Source organism: Echiichthys vipera, assembly GCF_963691815.1.
Source record: "Echiichthys vipera genome assembly, chromosome: 13".
Classification (NCBI taxonomy): Eukaryota; Metazoa; Chordata; class Actinopteri; order Perciformes; family Trachinidae; genus Echiichthys; species Echiichthys vipera.
Window position 1 is genome coordinate 28,357,138 of NC_139838.1, and position 17,085 is coordinate 28,374,222.

General features: G+C 46.4%; 1 protein-coding gene across 1 annotated transcript; it reads left to right on the plus strand.

Annotated features, from left to right (window-relative positions):
• The first annotated feature begins 8,045 nt into the window (after positions 1–8,045).
• LOC310955350 (DEP domain-containing mTOR-interacting protein-like) lies at positions 8,046–14,580 on the plus strand. The gene is made up of 7 exons (XM_083925162.1): positions 8,046–8,063; positions 8,619–8,677; positions 8,762–8,969; positions 11,349–11,507; positions 12,316–12,386; positions 12,645–12,749; positions 14,336–14,580. The coding sequence occupies exons 3-7, from the start codon at positions 8,951–8,953 to the stop codon at positions 14,462–14,464; spliced, it is 483 nt and encodes a 160-aa protein (XP_083781288.1). The 5' UTR covers positions 8,046–8,063; positions 8,619–8,677; positions 8,762–8,950; the 3' UTR covers positions 14,465–14,580.
• The last annotated feature ends 2,505 nt before the right edge of the window (positions 14,581–17,085 follow it).

Genomic DNA, 17,085 nt, shown 5'->3' on the forward strand with positions numbered 1-17,085 from the left:
AGACACACAGGAGGGAAACCGGTCAGCTGCTCAGTCTGTGAGAAATCTTTTATAGAAAGAGGAAAGTTTGAGGACATAGAGGAGAAAAACCGGTCAGCTGCTGAGTCTGTAATAAAGAATTTAAGTGGAATGGTGATCTGAAGAGACCCATGAGGATCCATACAGGAGGGAAACCCGTGCGCTGCTCAGTGAGTAATGTACCAATAGATTTACACGGAGTGCAGCTGAAGACCCACGTGAACTCACACCTAGCGATGTCACCATAACGAAAATTAAGTAGTTGGCCAATTAATTTCAATACCACAATAAAGAAATTCTGCAATACCATTAACTTAAACACGAACCACGTTTTTAGGGAATTCACAAAATATTAAAGTGCCATTTCTATCTCTACCAGATATAAAGAATATAACAACAGAATAGAGGACAACTAACCATAGTGCAACATACACAGAGTACTTAGTTACTTTGACAGACATGGTGGTGGCAGGTGGTTAACGTTAAAACATAAAAATGTTTGCAAACTTCTGCAAAAGTATTTAGTTGATAAAACCGACTGAAGTGTAAAGAGGCGTGCTAACTGATTGGCCAAGGCTGCATTACTGCGAGGTGTAGGGTAACGTTAAACTTACACACAAACAACAACAATATTTTAATATAACAACAACAGTATTATACAGATAAAATATATTTGTAAAAATAGAATATAGGGCGGAGCTGCAGTCGCTCTACTGCACCATTGTGACCAAAAGAGAGCTGAGGAAGGCAAAGCTCTGGATCTACCCTCAGTCCTGGTTCCTACCCTCACCTGTGGTCATGAAAGCTGGGTCATGAGCGAAAGAACGAGAACGCGTGTACAAGTGGCCGAAATGGGTTTCCTCAGGAGGGGGTCTGGAGTCTCCCTTAGAGAGAGGGGGAGAAGTTCAGCATCCGTGAGGAACTCGGAGTAGAGCCGCTGCTCCTTTGCGTTGAAAGGAGCCAGTTGAGGTGGTTCAGGATCATCTTCCCCCTCTGGACGAGGAGGTTCTGTCTGAAAACCAGGTTCAGTGAGGAGAAAAGTTCATTATTCCACATGAACAATCAAATACATGTTTTTTACAATTATATACATGTATATTTTGATTTATTTTTAACAAGCAAATATGCATTTTATTTTATTTTTACAATGAAGTTCATGTATTTTTTATTTTTATTTCATTTTTTATAATCAAATACATGTTTTTTTCATATTTTAATGAAATACATGTATCTTTAGTTTTAATAAAACCCGTCAGAGCCCTACGAGCGTCTCCAGTGACGTCATGTCCGTTCCTTTTACCCTCGCAGCGGAACCGGATGTTACGTATCTATTGACTTCTCTCAAGATGGCGTCTGCGGTGAATGAAACTGTCTCAAACTTTAAAACATTTCTTGAGAACTTTATGTTGTTTTCTTGACAAAACGAGCTGATTAACAACGTGTCAGACTATCAGATGATGTTAGTCACGCGAGGATAACACGTGACAGGAACCGGAAATACCTTTAAACGCCCAACGACACCATTAGCATGCTAAGCTAAGCTAAGCTACAGAAGCAGAAGATGGACGCGGTCTTCGGTCGCTGCTCAGCTGAGACCAAAGGTACGAGTCCAGACTGAGTCCAGACTGAGTCTGTCAACAAACAAACAAACAAACAAACAAACAAACAAACACCGGGACAGTTTCTGACCAAGTATTTTATTTACCAACAGTTTGAACAACTCAGTTTGTTTATTATTTATTTTTTTAATAAACAAATATGTGTATTTTTTTTAAATACAACCTTATACATGTGTTCTTACTGTTTCCCACCCAATCCATGTTTATTCATTTTATATATATTTATTTTTTATATTAATATTTTCAAATAATCAAATACGTCTATTTAAAAAAAAAATACAACCCTACAGTGGACAGTTTATTTATTATATTCTATTAATTATAAATCAATTTTAAAAATACAATCATGTTCATGGTTTTTTATTTCACTTTTTACAATCAAATGCATGTTTTTTCTATTTTTACAATCAAATATATGGATTTTTATTTTTTTAACAATGACATACTTGAATTTTAATTTAGTTTATTTATTTTTGACCTTTGGATGTTGTTGTTGCTGCTGTGCTACAGATGGAGAGAAAGCTTCTATCTTTACTTCAACTCATCGTCTGAGCTTCTAGTTCATTGTGTTTTGGCTGCTATGAGCACATGAGCATTTTACCAAACCTTCCCCATAATGCCCTGTTATGACTTCTTGGTCCGATATAATAATAATAATAATACAGATGTAAGACTAAAATGTGTCCATGACAACAAACGTTTCCTTGGCTTTTCCACTTCTTGGTCAGTTTAATACATAGTGTTTTGATTAAGTGTGTGAGTAAATCATTGTTTTGCCTGCGGTAAAAACCCTTTTATCTACACGATCACTTACATGTGTGACGTGACCCATCAACCCCATGTTACTGCCCCTGTGTGGCGTGGTACTAAAACCCCAATATATACAGTATATATATATGAGTCATAGAATAAGCAGAACATGCCTGAAAGTAGTGGTGTCATTGTCTGTTTCTCATTATTCTCCACAGACGTCCAGCAGCTGACGGTGGTTAAAGAAGAGTTTCCCACTGAGCTGCAGGAGTGGAGCTCCAGTCTGGACCAGGAGGACCCAGAACCCCCTCACATTAAAGAGGAACAGGAGGAACCGTGGAGCAGTCAGGAGGGAGAGCTGCTTCAAGGTCTGGAGGCTGATATCAAAATTGAATTCACTCTTGTCCCTGTGAAGAGTGAAGAAGAGGAAGCTCCGTCCTCACAGCTTCATCAGAGACACACTGGAGAAAAAAGAGAGGCAGAGAGAACAGGAGCTGACGGAGAGGACCACGGAGGATCAGAACCAGCCAGGAACTCAGATCCAGAGAGTTTTTTACAAGCAGCTGCTCATGACGAGACCTCACGCTCCTCTGAATGTGACACAGAAGACAGTAGAGACTGGGAGGAGACCCGGGAACCTCAGTCCCACAAACACACCGGAGCTCAAACCCAAGCAAAAACATTCAGTTGCTCATTTTGTAGTAAAGAATTCACCCTGAAGCAACATCTGAGGCGACACCTGAGCGTCCACACGGGGAAGAAGCAGTTCATTTGTTCCGTTTGCGGTAAAACGTTCACAGACCAAAGTAACCTGAGGCGACACTTGACCGTCCACACGGGAGAGAAACCATTCAGTTGTTCCGTTTGCGGTAAAGGATTCACACAGCAGCAACACCTGAGACGTCACCTGACCGTCCACACGGAGGAGAAAAGGTTCAGTTGTTCGGTTTGCGGTAAAAAGTTCTCGCAGAAGGAGCATCTGGGGAAACACTCGACTGTCCACACTGGGGTGAAAGTATTTAGTTGTTTATGTTGCAGTAAAACGTTCGCGGACCAGAGCAACCTGAAACGACACCTGACCGTGCACACGGGGGAGAAAACGTTCAGTTGTTCAGTTTGTAGCAGAAGATTCAAGCGCCTCAGTCATCTGAGGCGACACATGAGCGTTCACAAGGAGGAGAAACCCCGTTAGCTGTGGAGGCTGGAATAGAAGATTCACCCAAAAGGACCCGTTCCATGAAGGATGCGGAGAAAAGCGGCGTTTAAAGTCCAAAACCTGACGTGAAGGAGCCTTAAAAGTCAGTCAGGGCTTAAAGGAAAACACCGGCTCACACAGTCGAGACACGTTCAGGTGGTCAAGATTCAATTCAGTTTTATTTATAGTGTCGAATCATAACACAGCACAGCTAAGGTTATAGATTATAAAAGCAGCAGGAAGCGTCATGCAGGACCACGGCAGCAGCAATGATCTGCACACAGGACCACGGCAGCAGGCACCGCCACCATCAGCAGAGACCTGCACACAGGACCACGGCAGCAGGCACCACCACCATCAGCAGAGACCTGCACACAGGACCACGGCAGAAGGCACCACCACCATCAGCAGAGACCTACACACAGGGCCACGGCAGCAGGCACCACCACCATCAGCAGGGACCTGCACACAGGACCACGGCAGCAGGCACCAGCACCATACAGACAGAGAGGAGAGAAGCTCAGAGGACCAGGAGCAGGATGATCCCCCGGCAGACTCGAACTACAGCAGCAGAATGAAGCAGAACAACAGCAGCTTAAAAATAACAACATTGCTCAGATCACCGCATGTGCACGCTGTTGTTAAGCAGCCGGAGAACTACGGGCTGTGCAATATGACGGTACGTATCTGATGACGATAGAAAAATGTCCATTATTTCATGTTTTACTCTATTGTTTGTATCACGGCGTTATAAACCGAGCACGTTACAGACTGAGGGCGCACTCACACTGTCCCTCCGCACCGCGCCAAACAGGTTTTGCGGGTAAAGCCCAGTGCGTTTGACCAGTGTGAGTGCAACCGTACCGCATCTAGCTGCTGCCAGCTGGGCGTCCACGGCCCGTTTGGGAGAGGTGGGCTTTAGTAAAGCACGTTTCCACGTGTACGAGCACAAGCGTGCGCACGTGTACGAGCACGAGGCCTACGGCAGTTCTGAGGTCATTTCCTGTGCGCCTGTTGGGACGTAGAAAAAAGAAGGAGGGACCATGCGCGGACATTTAAAACAATGGCGGCGAAAGGTTCACGTTGGTGTGATGCGGAGGTGGAGTGTTTGCTCCATACAGAAGGGCCCCAGCCGGGATTCAAACAGGGAACCCTCCCTGAAATGACCTTAATCATCATGTGAGATGTCGGTCTTATCACCCAGGCGGCGCGGTTAAAGCAGAGACCCCCTTGAGTCGGACGTTCGTTCAAACGCTTAAACAGATTCCAGCTGAAGAGGTCGTCCAGGAGGTCGTTTTCCCGGTACATGACTTTTATTCGCTCATCTCGCACGGCAGCGTGCGCCGAGCTTTGGTTCCTGGTCACGCGGGGTCGTTTGTGTGTCCCTGGTAACGATGTCACCCGCTGACAGGATGGCGGTTATCTCAGGACGTCAGCCGAGCGCTGAACTCTTCCAGAGTCCCACAGTTTGAAACGCTCACGGCTCTGATTGACTTTTTTAGTGTCTGAGAGGAAAGTAAACAAACGCCACGCTGGTGTGTGAGCACGGGGTCGCAGGGCGCCGGGGTCACTGTGTCAGAGGTGAACGGGGACTGTTGCTTTAGATTGACAGTGAAATGTGTGATTTGTACAAACGGAAGAATGAGGAAATACAGAATGAAGAAAGATGCGTTTGTAACTTGACATTGATCAAAGTTTATTGGTGATGATGAAAAATGCAAAGGTCGGGTCGAGATGATGCAGAATTGTGGTCGTTTTGCATCCTTGGTCCGTTTTTTGCTGATTTTTTATCGTGTTTTGGTCGTTTTGCTCTTTTTTTTTCTTGTTTTTCATGAGTTTCAGTCGTCGTTTGTGTCTCTGTGGGCGTTTTACGTCTAGTTTTAGTCCTTTTCCATTTCTTTGTAGACATTTTGCATTGTTTATATGTCTTTGTGGTCGTTTTGCATCCTTGGTCGATTTTTTGATGATTTTTTATCTTGTTTTGGTTGTTTTTCATCGAGTTTTAGTCGTCGTTTGTGTCTCTGTGGGCTTTTTACGTCTATTTTTAGTAATTTTGTTTTTCCTTGTGGTAATTTCGCTGCATCTTCATGTGGTCGTTTAGTTTATTTGAAAACAGGTACAGTGCACATTAATAACATTACTGTAAATGAGCCAGAATTAGCCAAGAGGCTTGTAGCGGCATGTGTCTGTCTTTGTCTGTCTTTTTGTGGTCGTGTTGTGTCTTTTTGTGGTGGTTTTGTGTCTTTTTGTGGTGGTTTTGTGTCTTTTTGTGGTCGTTTTGTGTCTTTTTGTGGTGGTTTTGTGTCTTTTTGTGGTCGTTTTGTGTCTTTTTGTGGTCGTTTTGTGTCTTTTTGTGGTCGTTTTGTGTCTTTTTGTGGTCGTTTTGTGTCTTTTTGTGGTTATGTGTCTGTTTGTGTCTTTTTCTGGTCTTTTTGTTTCTGTGTGTGTCTTTGAAGTTTGAAGATCATTCAAGACGCAAGACACGTCACACCACAGCGTGCAACGCAGACGCACAAATACAGAATGCATGCAACACATGCACAAAACACTAGTTTTAGTCCTTTTTCATTTCTTTGTAGACATTTGTGATTGTTAACAGTCGACAGTCTTTACAGGTATATGTGTTTTTTTCATCGTCTTCTGTCAGTCTACGTGTCTTTGTGGTCGTTTTGTGTTTTAACAAAGCTTGCATCATCCCCACACAAACTTTTCCCCGATCCATGAATTTCAGTGTGTTTTTATCTCCGGTTCAAGACGTGTCGTGTTGGCGGCTCGACACATGACGGAAACAGTGACACGCATTGATCGTCTGTTAAAGAGTCAGGAATGTGGAGTTATCAGCAGTGTGTTTGCTCTGTCTGCAGCATGTGGTGGTTGTTGTTGTTGTTGTTGTTGTTGTTGTTGTTGTTGTTGTTGTTGGTGACGGCAGCTGTGTGTTCCTCTGTCGTCCTCAGCCTCGTTGACTGCACTGACTGTTTTAGACCTGTGCTGGAGAAAAAGGTCATTTCTATGTATTTTTCTGCATTAATACTCAAATTTATCAACAACCATGTAAAAATAAAGCAACATGGACAAATAGAGCGGTTGCATTAAGAGACAACGTTCTTTTCTCTTTTGAAAATACCTTTTTGTGAATGTGGGACTTTAAAATACGAACAGATAAAACATGAAACACGTGAGTTTAACAAGAAAATACAACTTATTCTTTATGAATACAGTTTTAATTGAGTTTGCGTCGAGGATAGCTGGGAGGAGGCCTCAGGGAAGACCCAGGACCAGGTGGAGAGATTAGATCTCCACACTGGCCTGGGAACGCCTCAGGATCCCCCAGTTAGAGCTGGTTAATGTGGCCCAGGAAAGGGAAGTTTGGGGTCCCCTGCTAAAGCTGCTGCCCCCGAGACCAGACCCCGGATAAGAGGCTGAAGATGAGATGAGATGAGATGAGGGATAAACATCCTGTTCCTTTAAATCCTTTTTGCTGACTTACTTCTCTCTGGGATCTTTTTCCCAGTGTTACATTTGTGCGTTCACCGTATCGACTGATTGAAATCTGCGGCGCGTTCGTCTCCTGACTCTCCTCGGTCCAGCAGAGCAGAAGAACATCTTTGTGTTTCCCTTTTCCTCTCCAGCTGCAGCCTCCTGTAGTCTGCATGGCAACCGGGCGCAAGCTCAGGTATATTTATAAGCATCGACTGTCACCTTTTGTTTGCTGTCGATCTCTCTCTCTCTATAAAAGTTGCTCAATACAAGATGTGTATATATATGTATATACTTTAATGGAGAAGCGTCCGCAGCCTGCAGCAGAAAGGTTAAACGCAGATATTATTGATGCGGTTCAGCGTCTCAGGAACAGTTTGTTCTGCTGCAGATGTTAAAAGCAGGAGGAACTCGTCACAGCTGAAGACTCGTGCATTAAATGTGATCTTTGAAATGCAAACTGCATCTAAAAGCATCTGCATTTCAACACCTGATTTAAATCCTTTATTTTGTAGCAGCAGGTTTCCTAGATATAAGGATTTCTGATACAAGCGATGTCTGCTCTTACTCCGGATCTGAATTTAACATTTCGGAGTCGGGTCTCGGGGGCAGCAGCTCCAGCAGGGAACCCCAAACTCCCCTTTCCCGGGCCACATTAACCAGCTCTAACTGGGGGATCCTGAGGCGTTCCCAGGCCAGTGTGGAGATGTAATCTCTCCACCTGGTCCTGGGTCTTCCCCGAGGCCTCCTCCCAGCTGGACGTGCCTGGAACACCTCCCTAGGGAGGCGCCCAGGGTTCATCCTTACCAGATGATCCTGAACCACCTCAACTGGCTCCTTTCAACACAAAGGAGCAGCGGCTCTACTCCGAGTTCCTCACGGATGCTGAACTTCTCCCCCTCTCTCTAAGGGAGACTCCAGACCCCCTCCTGAGGAAACACATTTCGGCCACTTGTACCCGCGACCTGGTTCTTTGGGTCCTGACCCAGCTTTCATGACCACAGGTGAGGGTAGGAACCAGGACTGAGCGGTAGATCGAGAGCTTTGCCTTCCGGCTCAGAAATGCAGGCGATCTTAAAGGACGTCTCGATTTCTAAAGTGCACCCCGGGGAGAGGGAAGACTCCAGCCCCCCTCCTGAGGAAACACATTGGTTGTTATGTCATTAAATGTGTTTTCTCTTCTGCGCTGCTGTCCTCGATAAAAAAAAACAACCTCTTAGGCGGCAGAACTGCACAAGGAATCGTGCAAAAGCATCACTTTCAATGTTTACCGGAGACGTGCTCATAAGTCTCGTCTCTGTTCTGCACTGTGAAGATGTTTGTGTGTGGTGGGAGACAAACCGCTGTTAGTCTCATTATAAATTAAACCCCAATAACTTATCATTTCTGTAAGATAAACACGTCACAGCAGCGTCTTCAGCTTCGACCACAGGAGCAAAAACAAAGATCATATTTCTATTTAAACAGAACAAGAAGATTGACAGACACGGGGCATCGAAACATGTTTTAAATGCTGCTTTATAAAGTGATGTGTTGTTAATGTAACTTCACTTTTACAGGAGGAACAACTCTTCTTGAAGCGAGTCTCCTCCTCCTCCCTCCTGCCGAAGGTCAGTTTGTTTGTTCAAGGGTTTAATATTTAGCTCACACACACACACACACACTTTTCTTTCTCTAACCAGATGACTACCTTCTCTTTCAGACCTGTTGACACACACACACAGATTTAACTTCCCAGCTGATGAGGGACACTTTGGCCGCGTGGTTGTCTGTGCGGAGGACTGACCGTTTGACTGCGTCTGTGTTTGACTGCGTGAGCGATTGAAGGTTGAAGGTTTTCGTCCTCGGCAGATTTGTTTTCTGAGCGCCCGGCTCGTCTGACGGAGGAGAGATGGGACCTCGCACAGCGGGTAAGAGCCGATACGGTCTGAGGATGTTCGTCAGCTGATGTTTCACCACAAACACAGAATCTAGTTCTCTTTGTGATCTCAAACGGCTGCGTGTGATTTGATTTTAGTCGGTCGGTTCAGTCGTCGTGACTCTTAAACTTCCTCAGGTTCTTCTTTAAGCTGTCGCCTGTTTGTCTTTGAACAACATGTTGATTAAAAATCGTTATTTACCTGCGTGTTTATGTGCACATGTAAACAACAACAAAAGACTCGCTTCTCAGGAGTAAAGCCGCTTAAATCCTGAATGCATGTTCAAATTAAAGGTATTTATTCAAGATGATTGCATTTCATTTTTTCATTGTTGCTGCACAATCCAAGATGCATATCTGACGTTCAAGAGAATAAATATTACAACAATATGAAAATGACAAAATGAACACAAGAGATGAGTCAGGGGGCGGCAGTAGCTCAGTTCATAGGAGACTTGGCTGGGAACCGTAGGGTCGCTGGTTCAAGTCTCTGTTTGGACCATGTGTGGACTGGTGGCTGGAGAGGTGCCAGTTCATCTCCTGGGCACTGCAGAGGTGCTGTTGAGCAAGGCACTGAACCCCCAACCGCTCGGGGCGCCGGTCACTAACATCTAACATCTCTCCTTAATTGCATGTATAGGTCTTGTGTGTGTGTGTCACTGTGTCACTCTTAATAATAAGAGTGAAAAAATTCAATTTCCCCGTTGCGGGATGAATAAAGTCATTCTTCTTCAGTTAACAGGATCCATAGATATTAATTCAGATGCAGCTTTTTATTTTGTCAGAATTATTGAAATTATGGCTTTACTGTCCAACAGTTGGAGACCAAACTTTATATTTTCATTTGTCACAGCTGCAAAAGTTTGACCGTTATAATTCACCCAGTATTGAAAAGCTACAGATTCAATCTACATGAGAAAAAAGATGTTCCATAGTTACAGAAGAGGTCATAACAACAACAGTGCTGCTGCGTGAGAGCACAGAGACGGACCCAGAGACTGTTTAGTGAACTGGACTCTGAGCCACATGCATGGGACTGAATGAGGCCCAGCACAGATTTCTCCCTTTTCCCTGATGCTCTGAATAAGGAGCTAAACTGCTCTAGGCTCTGTTTCTAAATCCAGTTCTAAGAAGCTGTGAAAAGTCTCTAAATGTAGTGAGAAAGTGGCGCCTGGGAGTGCTTTGGGACGGGGAAGGGGCTCCCAGCAGCACCCTCTGCTCAGTGAGGACACTAACTGCAGGGTGAAGGGGCTCCCAGCAGCACCCTCTGCTCAGTGAGGACACTAACTGCAGAGTGAAGGGGCTCCCAGCAGCCCCCTCTGCTCAGTGAGGACACTAACTGCAGGGTGAAGGGGCTCCCAGCAGCACCCTCTGCTCAGTGAGGACACTAACTGCAGAGTGAAGGGGCTCCCAGCAGCCCCCTCTGCTCAGTGAGGACACTAACTGCAGAGTGAAGGGGCTCCCAGCCGCCCCCTCTGCTCAGTGAGGACACTAACTGCAGAGTGAAGGGGCTCCCAGCAGCACCCTCTGCTCAGTGAGGACACTAACTGCAGAGTGAAGGGGCTCCCAGCATCACCCTCTGCTCAGTGAGGACACTAACTGCAGAGTGAAGGGGCTCCCAGCAGCCCCCTCTGCTCAGTGAGGACACTAACTGCAGAGTGAAGGGTGCATCAGAGTCCAGAACAGCACCAAAGTCTCCACTAAGACCAGAACCAGGGACACGTTTGTCTCTAGGATGGAGGAGGATTTGGAGAGAAGCTCTCCGGTGTTTGGATTCTCCACAGCGTCTCCCCGTCTCTTCTTCTCCGTTGTTGGTGTATTTCTGTGGCAGTTACAGCGCCACCTCCAGGCCTGGCATGTGAACTACAGCGTTTAGAGTACCTTTACCTGGTTTCCTGTGGAAGTCGTTTTCGATCGTTTGGACGGAGCCTTATGTCCTTCATCTGAACGCAAAGCTTCTTTCATAGGGTTAAGCTTCAGCCCTGATCACACCAAGTACTTCAGGTGCACCAGTGCATGATTGTCGCCACACACACCATAATTCTGGTAAACTGTGTAAACAGAGGGCTTTCCATGGCAATGCCACGCTCAATCAGCGTGATGTGAACTCATTTGGCGATGGCCGGAGTGTGACGGATGTTTATTAATCTAAAAAAGTTCCGCAGAAGTGCATTTAGATGGAGCGTAACGCCGTGACCTCCATCTGTCGCTCTTATCTCTCTGCTATTTAAGGAAGCGTGGGCCGTTATCAGGGCGTGTTTGAACAGGAACACAATTGTTGGAGGTTAAACACAAAAGTGGGTCAGTCGTGATTGTGATGATTAAAAAGCCACGGAGCTCTCCTCCTGATGATGCTCTCTCTGTCCGTCAGTGGCTCCGTCTAAGGAGGTGAAGGCGGCTGCAGGAGGAGGATGTGGCGGTCAGGGAGGAGCCCGGCTGAGGAGCTGCAGCGACGGCAGCAGGTACTGCAGGAGAGGAGCCGGCCTGAACAACTCCCCCTCTTCTCCGGTGCTCTACAACCCCAAATCAGGTAAAACAAAAACAAGTGTGATATTATTGTTCATGAACGCAAGAGCGAGGTCGCGGGTCCAAGCGGCCGAAATGTGTTTCCTCAGGAGGGGGGCTGGAGTCTCCCTTAGAGAGAGGGGGAGAAGTTCAGCATCCGTGAGGAACTCGGAGTAGAGCCGCTGCTCCTTTGTGTTGAAAGGAGCCAGTTGAGGTGGTTCAGGATCATCTGGTAAGGATGAACCCTGAGGTGTTCCAGGCACGTCCAGTTGGGAGGAGGCCTCTGGGAAGACCCAGGACCAGGTGGAGAGATTAGATCTCCACACTGGCCTGGGAACGCCTCAGGATCCCCCAGTTAGAGCTGGTTAATGTGGCCCGGGAAAGGGAAGTTTGGGGTCCCCTGCTAAAGCTGCTGACCCCGAGACCCGACCCCGGATTAGAGGCTGAAGATGAGATGAGATGATGTTTTTGTTCACATTTTGATGTTTGAAAGTCACAAATGAGTGAAGTGTGCAAAGAGACAATGGTGCCACCATGGTGTTGTGATGCTGCGACAAAGACCGACTTTCTAATTTAACAGCATTTTTACAATTAACACTTGAAAATGATGAAGCATGTGTAAATGACAAGGTGGTACAACATGTAAACCATGCTTTGGTGCTTTATTCTTCTCATTTCATCATTTTCATTTTCTCTGTACTGTGATTTGAGCCTTTGTTGCATATTCATAATTAAGTTAAAGGTTGAAAACATATGCAACACGTGCAGGTGGTTCTCTGTTCCCAGATGTAAATGTTTGATTTGTACGTTTTTTGCTTTTGTTCCATGTTTAGTTCTGAAGAGACCAGTGAGCACAGAAGAGCTGCAGAGACCAGGAGGACCCTACGTCAAGAAAACCTTTACCGTACGTCTTTTTAACAGGGTGGGAAAAACCTTTTTCATTACAGAGACTGTAAATATCTCCAGGAGGCACATGAACATTTAACATCACACAACAAAGCTCAGCAACAATCCACATGTTCACACCCTCCGGTCTGTTTGTTTCTTTTGCAAAAGACCTTTGAGTTTTTTGACATTTGCATTTATTTCACAACTTTCCCAAACTCTGAGGCCCCTCTGCGCTGCGGTTCCACGCCTGATGGTCCTCTCTGTGTGTCTCCAGATCGTGGGCGATGCAGTGGGTTGGGGGTTTGTGGTGAGAGGAAACAGGCCGTGTCACATCCAGGCCGTGGAGCCGTGCGGCCCAGCTGCTGCTGCGGGCATGAAGGTAGGCATCCTGAGGAGATGAGCTCAGAGAAGACGGTTATTCTCTTGAACTTGCATCAGAAGTTGGGTTTTTCTATCGATGTCAAAAGCTTGTGTGGACAGGACATCTAGTGGCCAGTGGAGGAAGTGCAGTTTATTGTTTCATCTGTTCTTTTCAAACTTAGAGTAGAAAGTGCAACTGCAACCTCCCACATCAATGTGATCTCATGGGAAGGCGTATAAATACAAACTTTCATACATTTGGCCTATCACGTCCACACATTTTTGAGCTTTTCACGTCATTAAACGCCCCGTTATCATTCCCAACTCGTCATGACGACACTTGGTATCAAACTACGCCCCACTACAGTCATAGTTTTAAACGCACACACAAAACGACTTGGTTATGTGCATGATTTAGGTTAAAATAAGTCAGTAGGTTCAGTAGTTTAGAGCTGTTTACGTACACACCAGCATCAGAAATGCCTCTGATTCTGCCTAAAATGCTGCTCTGGCTGTCGGCGAGTACGCAAGTCTGTGCATCGATCCGATACTAGGGAGGTGTTCCAGGCACGTCCAGCTGGGAGGAGGCCTCGGGGGAGACCCAGGACCAGGTGGAGAGATTAGATCTCCACACTGGCCTGGGAACGCCTCAGGATCCCCCATTTAGAGCTGGTTAATGTGGCCCGGGAAAGGGAAGTTTGGGGTCCCCTGCTGGAGCTGCTGCCCCCACGACCCGACCCCGGATAAGAGGCTGAAGATGAGATGAGATGAGATGTTTGTCTTTTATGCTCTGGTATCGGATCAGTACTCTGTATTGGACCTGATCATTTTACTTCTCTTAAGTATTCAGCGTTGACTTTTGGTTTGGGAAATGAAAATCCCCAAAAATCCCCCTAAAGATCTTTAGTGAACGGGTGAAAGTCCTGGTTTCTGATTGGATAAACCATCTGTCTATCACCAACATACGGGCCAAACCAACCAATCAGATGAGTGAAGCGTGTGACGTGCTAACAGCGTGGAGGCAAAGCTCAGAAAGGAAACAACATGTGGGTAAAGGAGATTTTCCCTTTGTGTTTAACGTGAATTTACGGATCAAAGGCCCAATTTCAGGAGCCCGGTCCATATTCAACAGAAGCATCCAGAGAACAAAGAGTTAGTGAGTGGCTCGCTCCATAGCTGCTCATCTCATCCGTGGAAGCCGCCATCTTGTTTACACTCAACAGTCTCTTCTGTCTCACTTAAATCCACCAAAGACACCAACGCTGATTGGTTCAAACTGGTCAAACTTCTCCAAACTTACTCCGCCGCACGTCACCAGACTGATCTGAGAGTAAAACCCAACGGAGCTCAGAGATCAGGGCGGTCTCATGAGGTTATGAACATCGGCGTCCTGGGTGAAAGTCCTGAGTTTCTTTGACCCATCCATTGACTTCAACCTCCTCCCTACACAGACTTTATCGCTGTTTATACTGCGTCACAATATCAGTCAGTAGAGACTAAATGGTATGAATTGACTTTGTGCTGCAGATGCTTCCTTTTGACCTTTGAACCTTCTCCTAAAATCTCATTCAGCTCCGTCACCCCCCTCTTTTCTTTCCCCTGCAGGTTTGTCAGTTCGTGGTTTCGGTCAACGGGCTCAGTGTTCTCAATCTGGACTACCGGACCGTCAGCCACCTGATCCTGACAGGACCCCGGACGGTGGTGATGGAGGTGATGGAGGAGACCGACCACTGAGCGGTGAAGAGAACGCACCGCATTGGTGGACGGCACGGGGGAAGCTGAGACTGGCTTTTCTGAAACAGTGACTGATTTCCTGTCCGAGGTTTTTCTTCACGGGAGCGCACGAACACAGCGACGAAACAGGAGGGACCCGCGTTCGAAATGACGCAAAACTGTTTTTAAATTAGCGTTGAAGTGACGGAGGGTATTTGTTTTCATATCGGTCGGCTGTTCATATACGCTCGTGCCGAACAGCGGCCTCATCCTCTGAATACAGAGCTTGTTGTGTTTTGTGTAGCGTTGTAAAGTCGTCCACCAAAGAACCGACTCAGATCCGACAGTGTTCAGAGTCGACTCCGGGTCGTCGCTCTGTGCAGCGGACCGGTTATGTGCTGGGAGCTTCAGGCTGTTCTCTCAACACAGCGTGGAGCTTTGAGTCTCACACACGTGAAGAGGTCTGAGACAGGCAGCCAGCTTCATGTTGGAGCTAATGCCGAGCTTAAAGGTTGAATATGTAGAATCTTTATTAAAAGATATATATTTTAAAAAAATAATGCACCCACGGGGCGTTTTGAGGGGTACAGAAGGGGGCGTTATTTCAGTGGGTGAAATGGAGTTAGCCGATCCTGCAGCTGCTTGGGAGCCTCAGTGAAGGGGGCGTTCTTTGTCCCAGCAGCTGAGTGAGCGGAGACGGGCAACAACCAGAGTCACTATAGGCCGAGCATTCACTCCATGGACTGAGAGAAAGGAGAGGAACGCCATTCAAACGCACGCCCACATGGCTACGCTGCTCCTTGATGCTAACATCACCTTCATCTGCACTTAGCTGCAACGGCTAACGCTAACGGCTAACGCTAACTGTCAGTCAGACTCCTCTAATCCTTGTTTTGATGCTGTGGTTTTCTGGAGGGGACGGGTTCAAACAGGCTCAAACAGACTCCGGTCTCCTGGAGCTACTTGGCCGGGTCTGACCAACCTGGCAACCCGACTGCTGGAGTTATTTTTTGTTGTTGAGACGATGATCTTGAGACACAAGATTGAGCTGTTCTGTTCATTCTCCATATTCAATCTTTAAAGGGACAGTTCACCCTATGTTTTGCCTTTTACCTGTAGTGCTTTTTATCACTCTGGATTGTTTTGGTGCAGAGCCACGAGGAGGCGCTCCAGTCCAGTTCCTATGGAGTTATTTTTGCCCAATCCCGCTTTAAAGGCTCAAAGAGATGCGTCTTTGCCTGATTGACATCCGTGTCAGCCTGTCACAGTGAGAGAACACCTGTGTGTCCACATGTGGATGTTTCAGCGATGTTGTTTGTCTTGAAGTTTTTGTTTGAGGCACTTTTTTCTTTCTTTTATTTATTCCCAATGAGCTTTATTCTAAAAGTGAAACTTGTTGAAGAGCCGTCACGAGCTGGTCGACCTCCTCCTGCAGCTAAATGATCACAGACGGGAGGAGAATTAATGTGTATTTCTAAGAAAGTGTTTATTTGAAGGTGTTTTGAGACACTCCTGCACGATGACCGTGCTGTTGACATCGTGTTTCCTTCCTCCTTTGGACTTTTAACCCCGTGTGCCGCCTCATTGCCTCCACAACACATTACCTGAATGTATCACAGCAGCATTTACACACACACACACACAGACACACACAAACACACACACACATACACACCTATACGTGCCCCCGCAGCCCCTCCCTCGTTCCCCTCGACTGTGTTTACTTTTCCATCCACCACCTGCGACGTCTGATTCCCAGAAAGGAAGTGAGGAAGCAGACTTTAACTCAAGAGCTTTGTTTTGAACTATATGTGTGTGTGTGTGTGTGTGTGTATGCGTGTGTGTGTGCGTGTGTGTGCGTGCGTGCGTGCGTACGTGCGTGCGTGCGTGCGTGCGTGCGTGCGCGTGCGTGCGTGCGTGCGTGTGTGTGTGTGTACGCGTGCGTGCGTGTGTGTGTGTGTGTGTGTGCGTGTGTGTGTGTGTGTGTGTGTGTGTGTGTGTGTGTGTGTGTGTGTGTGTGTGTGTGTGTGTGTGTGTGTGTGTGTGTGTGTGTGTGTGTGTGTGTGTGTGTGTGTGTGTGTGTGTGTGTGTGTGTGTGTGTGTGCGCGTGTGCGTGCGTGCGTGCGGCGCCTCAGTGAGTCTCGGCTCCTCTTGCATCTTTAATGGTGTTTTAATAGAAGCCGTTTGCAGAATCATGGTTGGATTCTGTTTTTTAAAACGCCGGGTACTGAGAGTTTTATGAAGACACTAAATATCCTCATTAAAAAATCGGTCTCACTTGTGCGATTCAGAATTACAAGCAGACAATAAGCCCGTTAGAGGCTTTTTAATATTTAAACGCAGGATATTTGTCAGTTTGTAAACACACCGTTCCTCCCCGGAGGGAGAAACCCGACCCCTGGTTCAGGTTTAATTTTAAAAACAAGCTTTCCGCCTCCCTGTGTTTGCACGGTTGTTTTTGGTGCTGTGTCTGTTTGTTTGTTTGTTTATTGTTTTATTGGCAGTTTTCAAGCCTTTATTAGTTAGGACAGACAGGAAATGGGGTGAGAGAGAGGGGGGGGGGGGGGGACGTGCAGCAAATGGCCGCAGGTCGGAGTCGAACCGGCCACCCTGCTCATTCATCTTCAGCCTCTTGTCCCTGT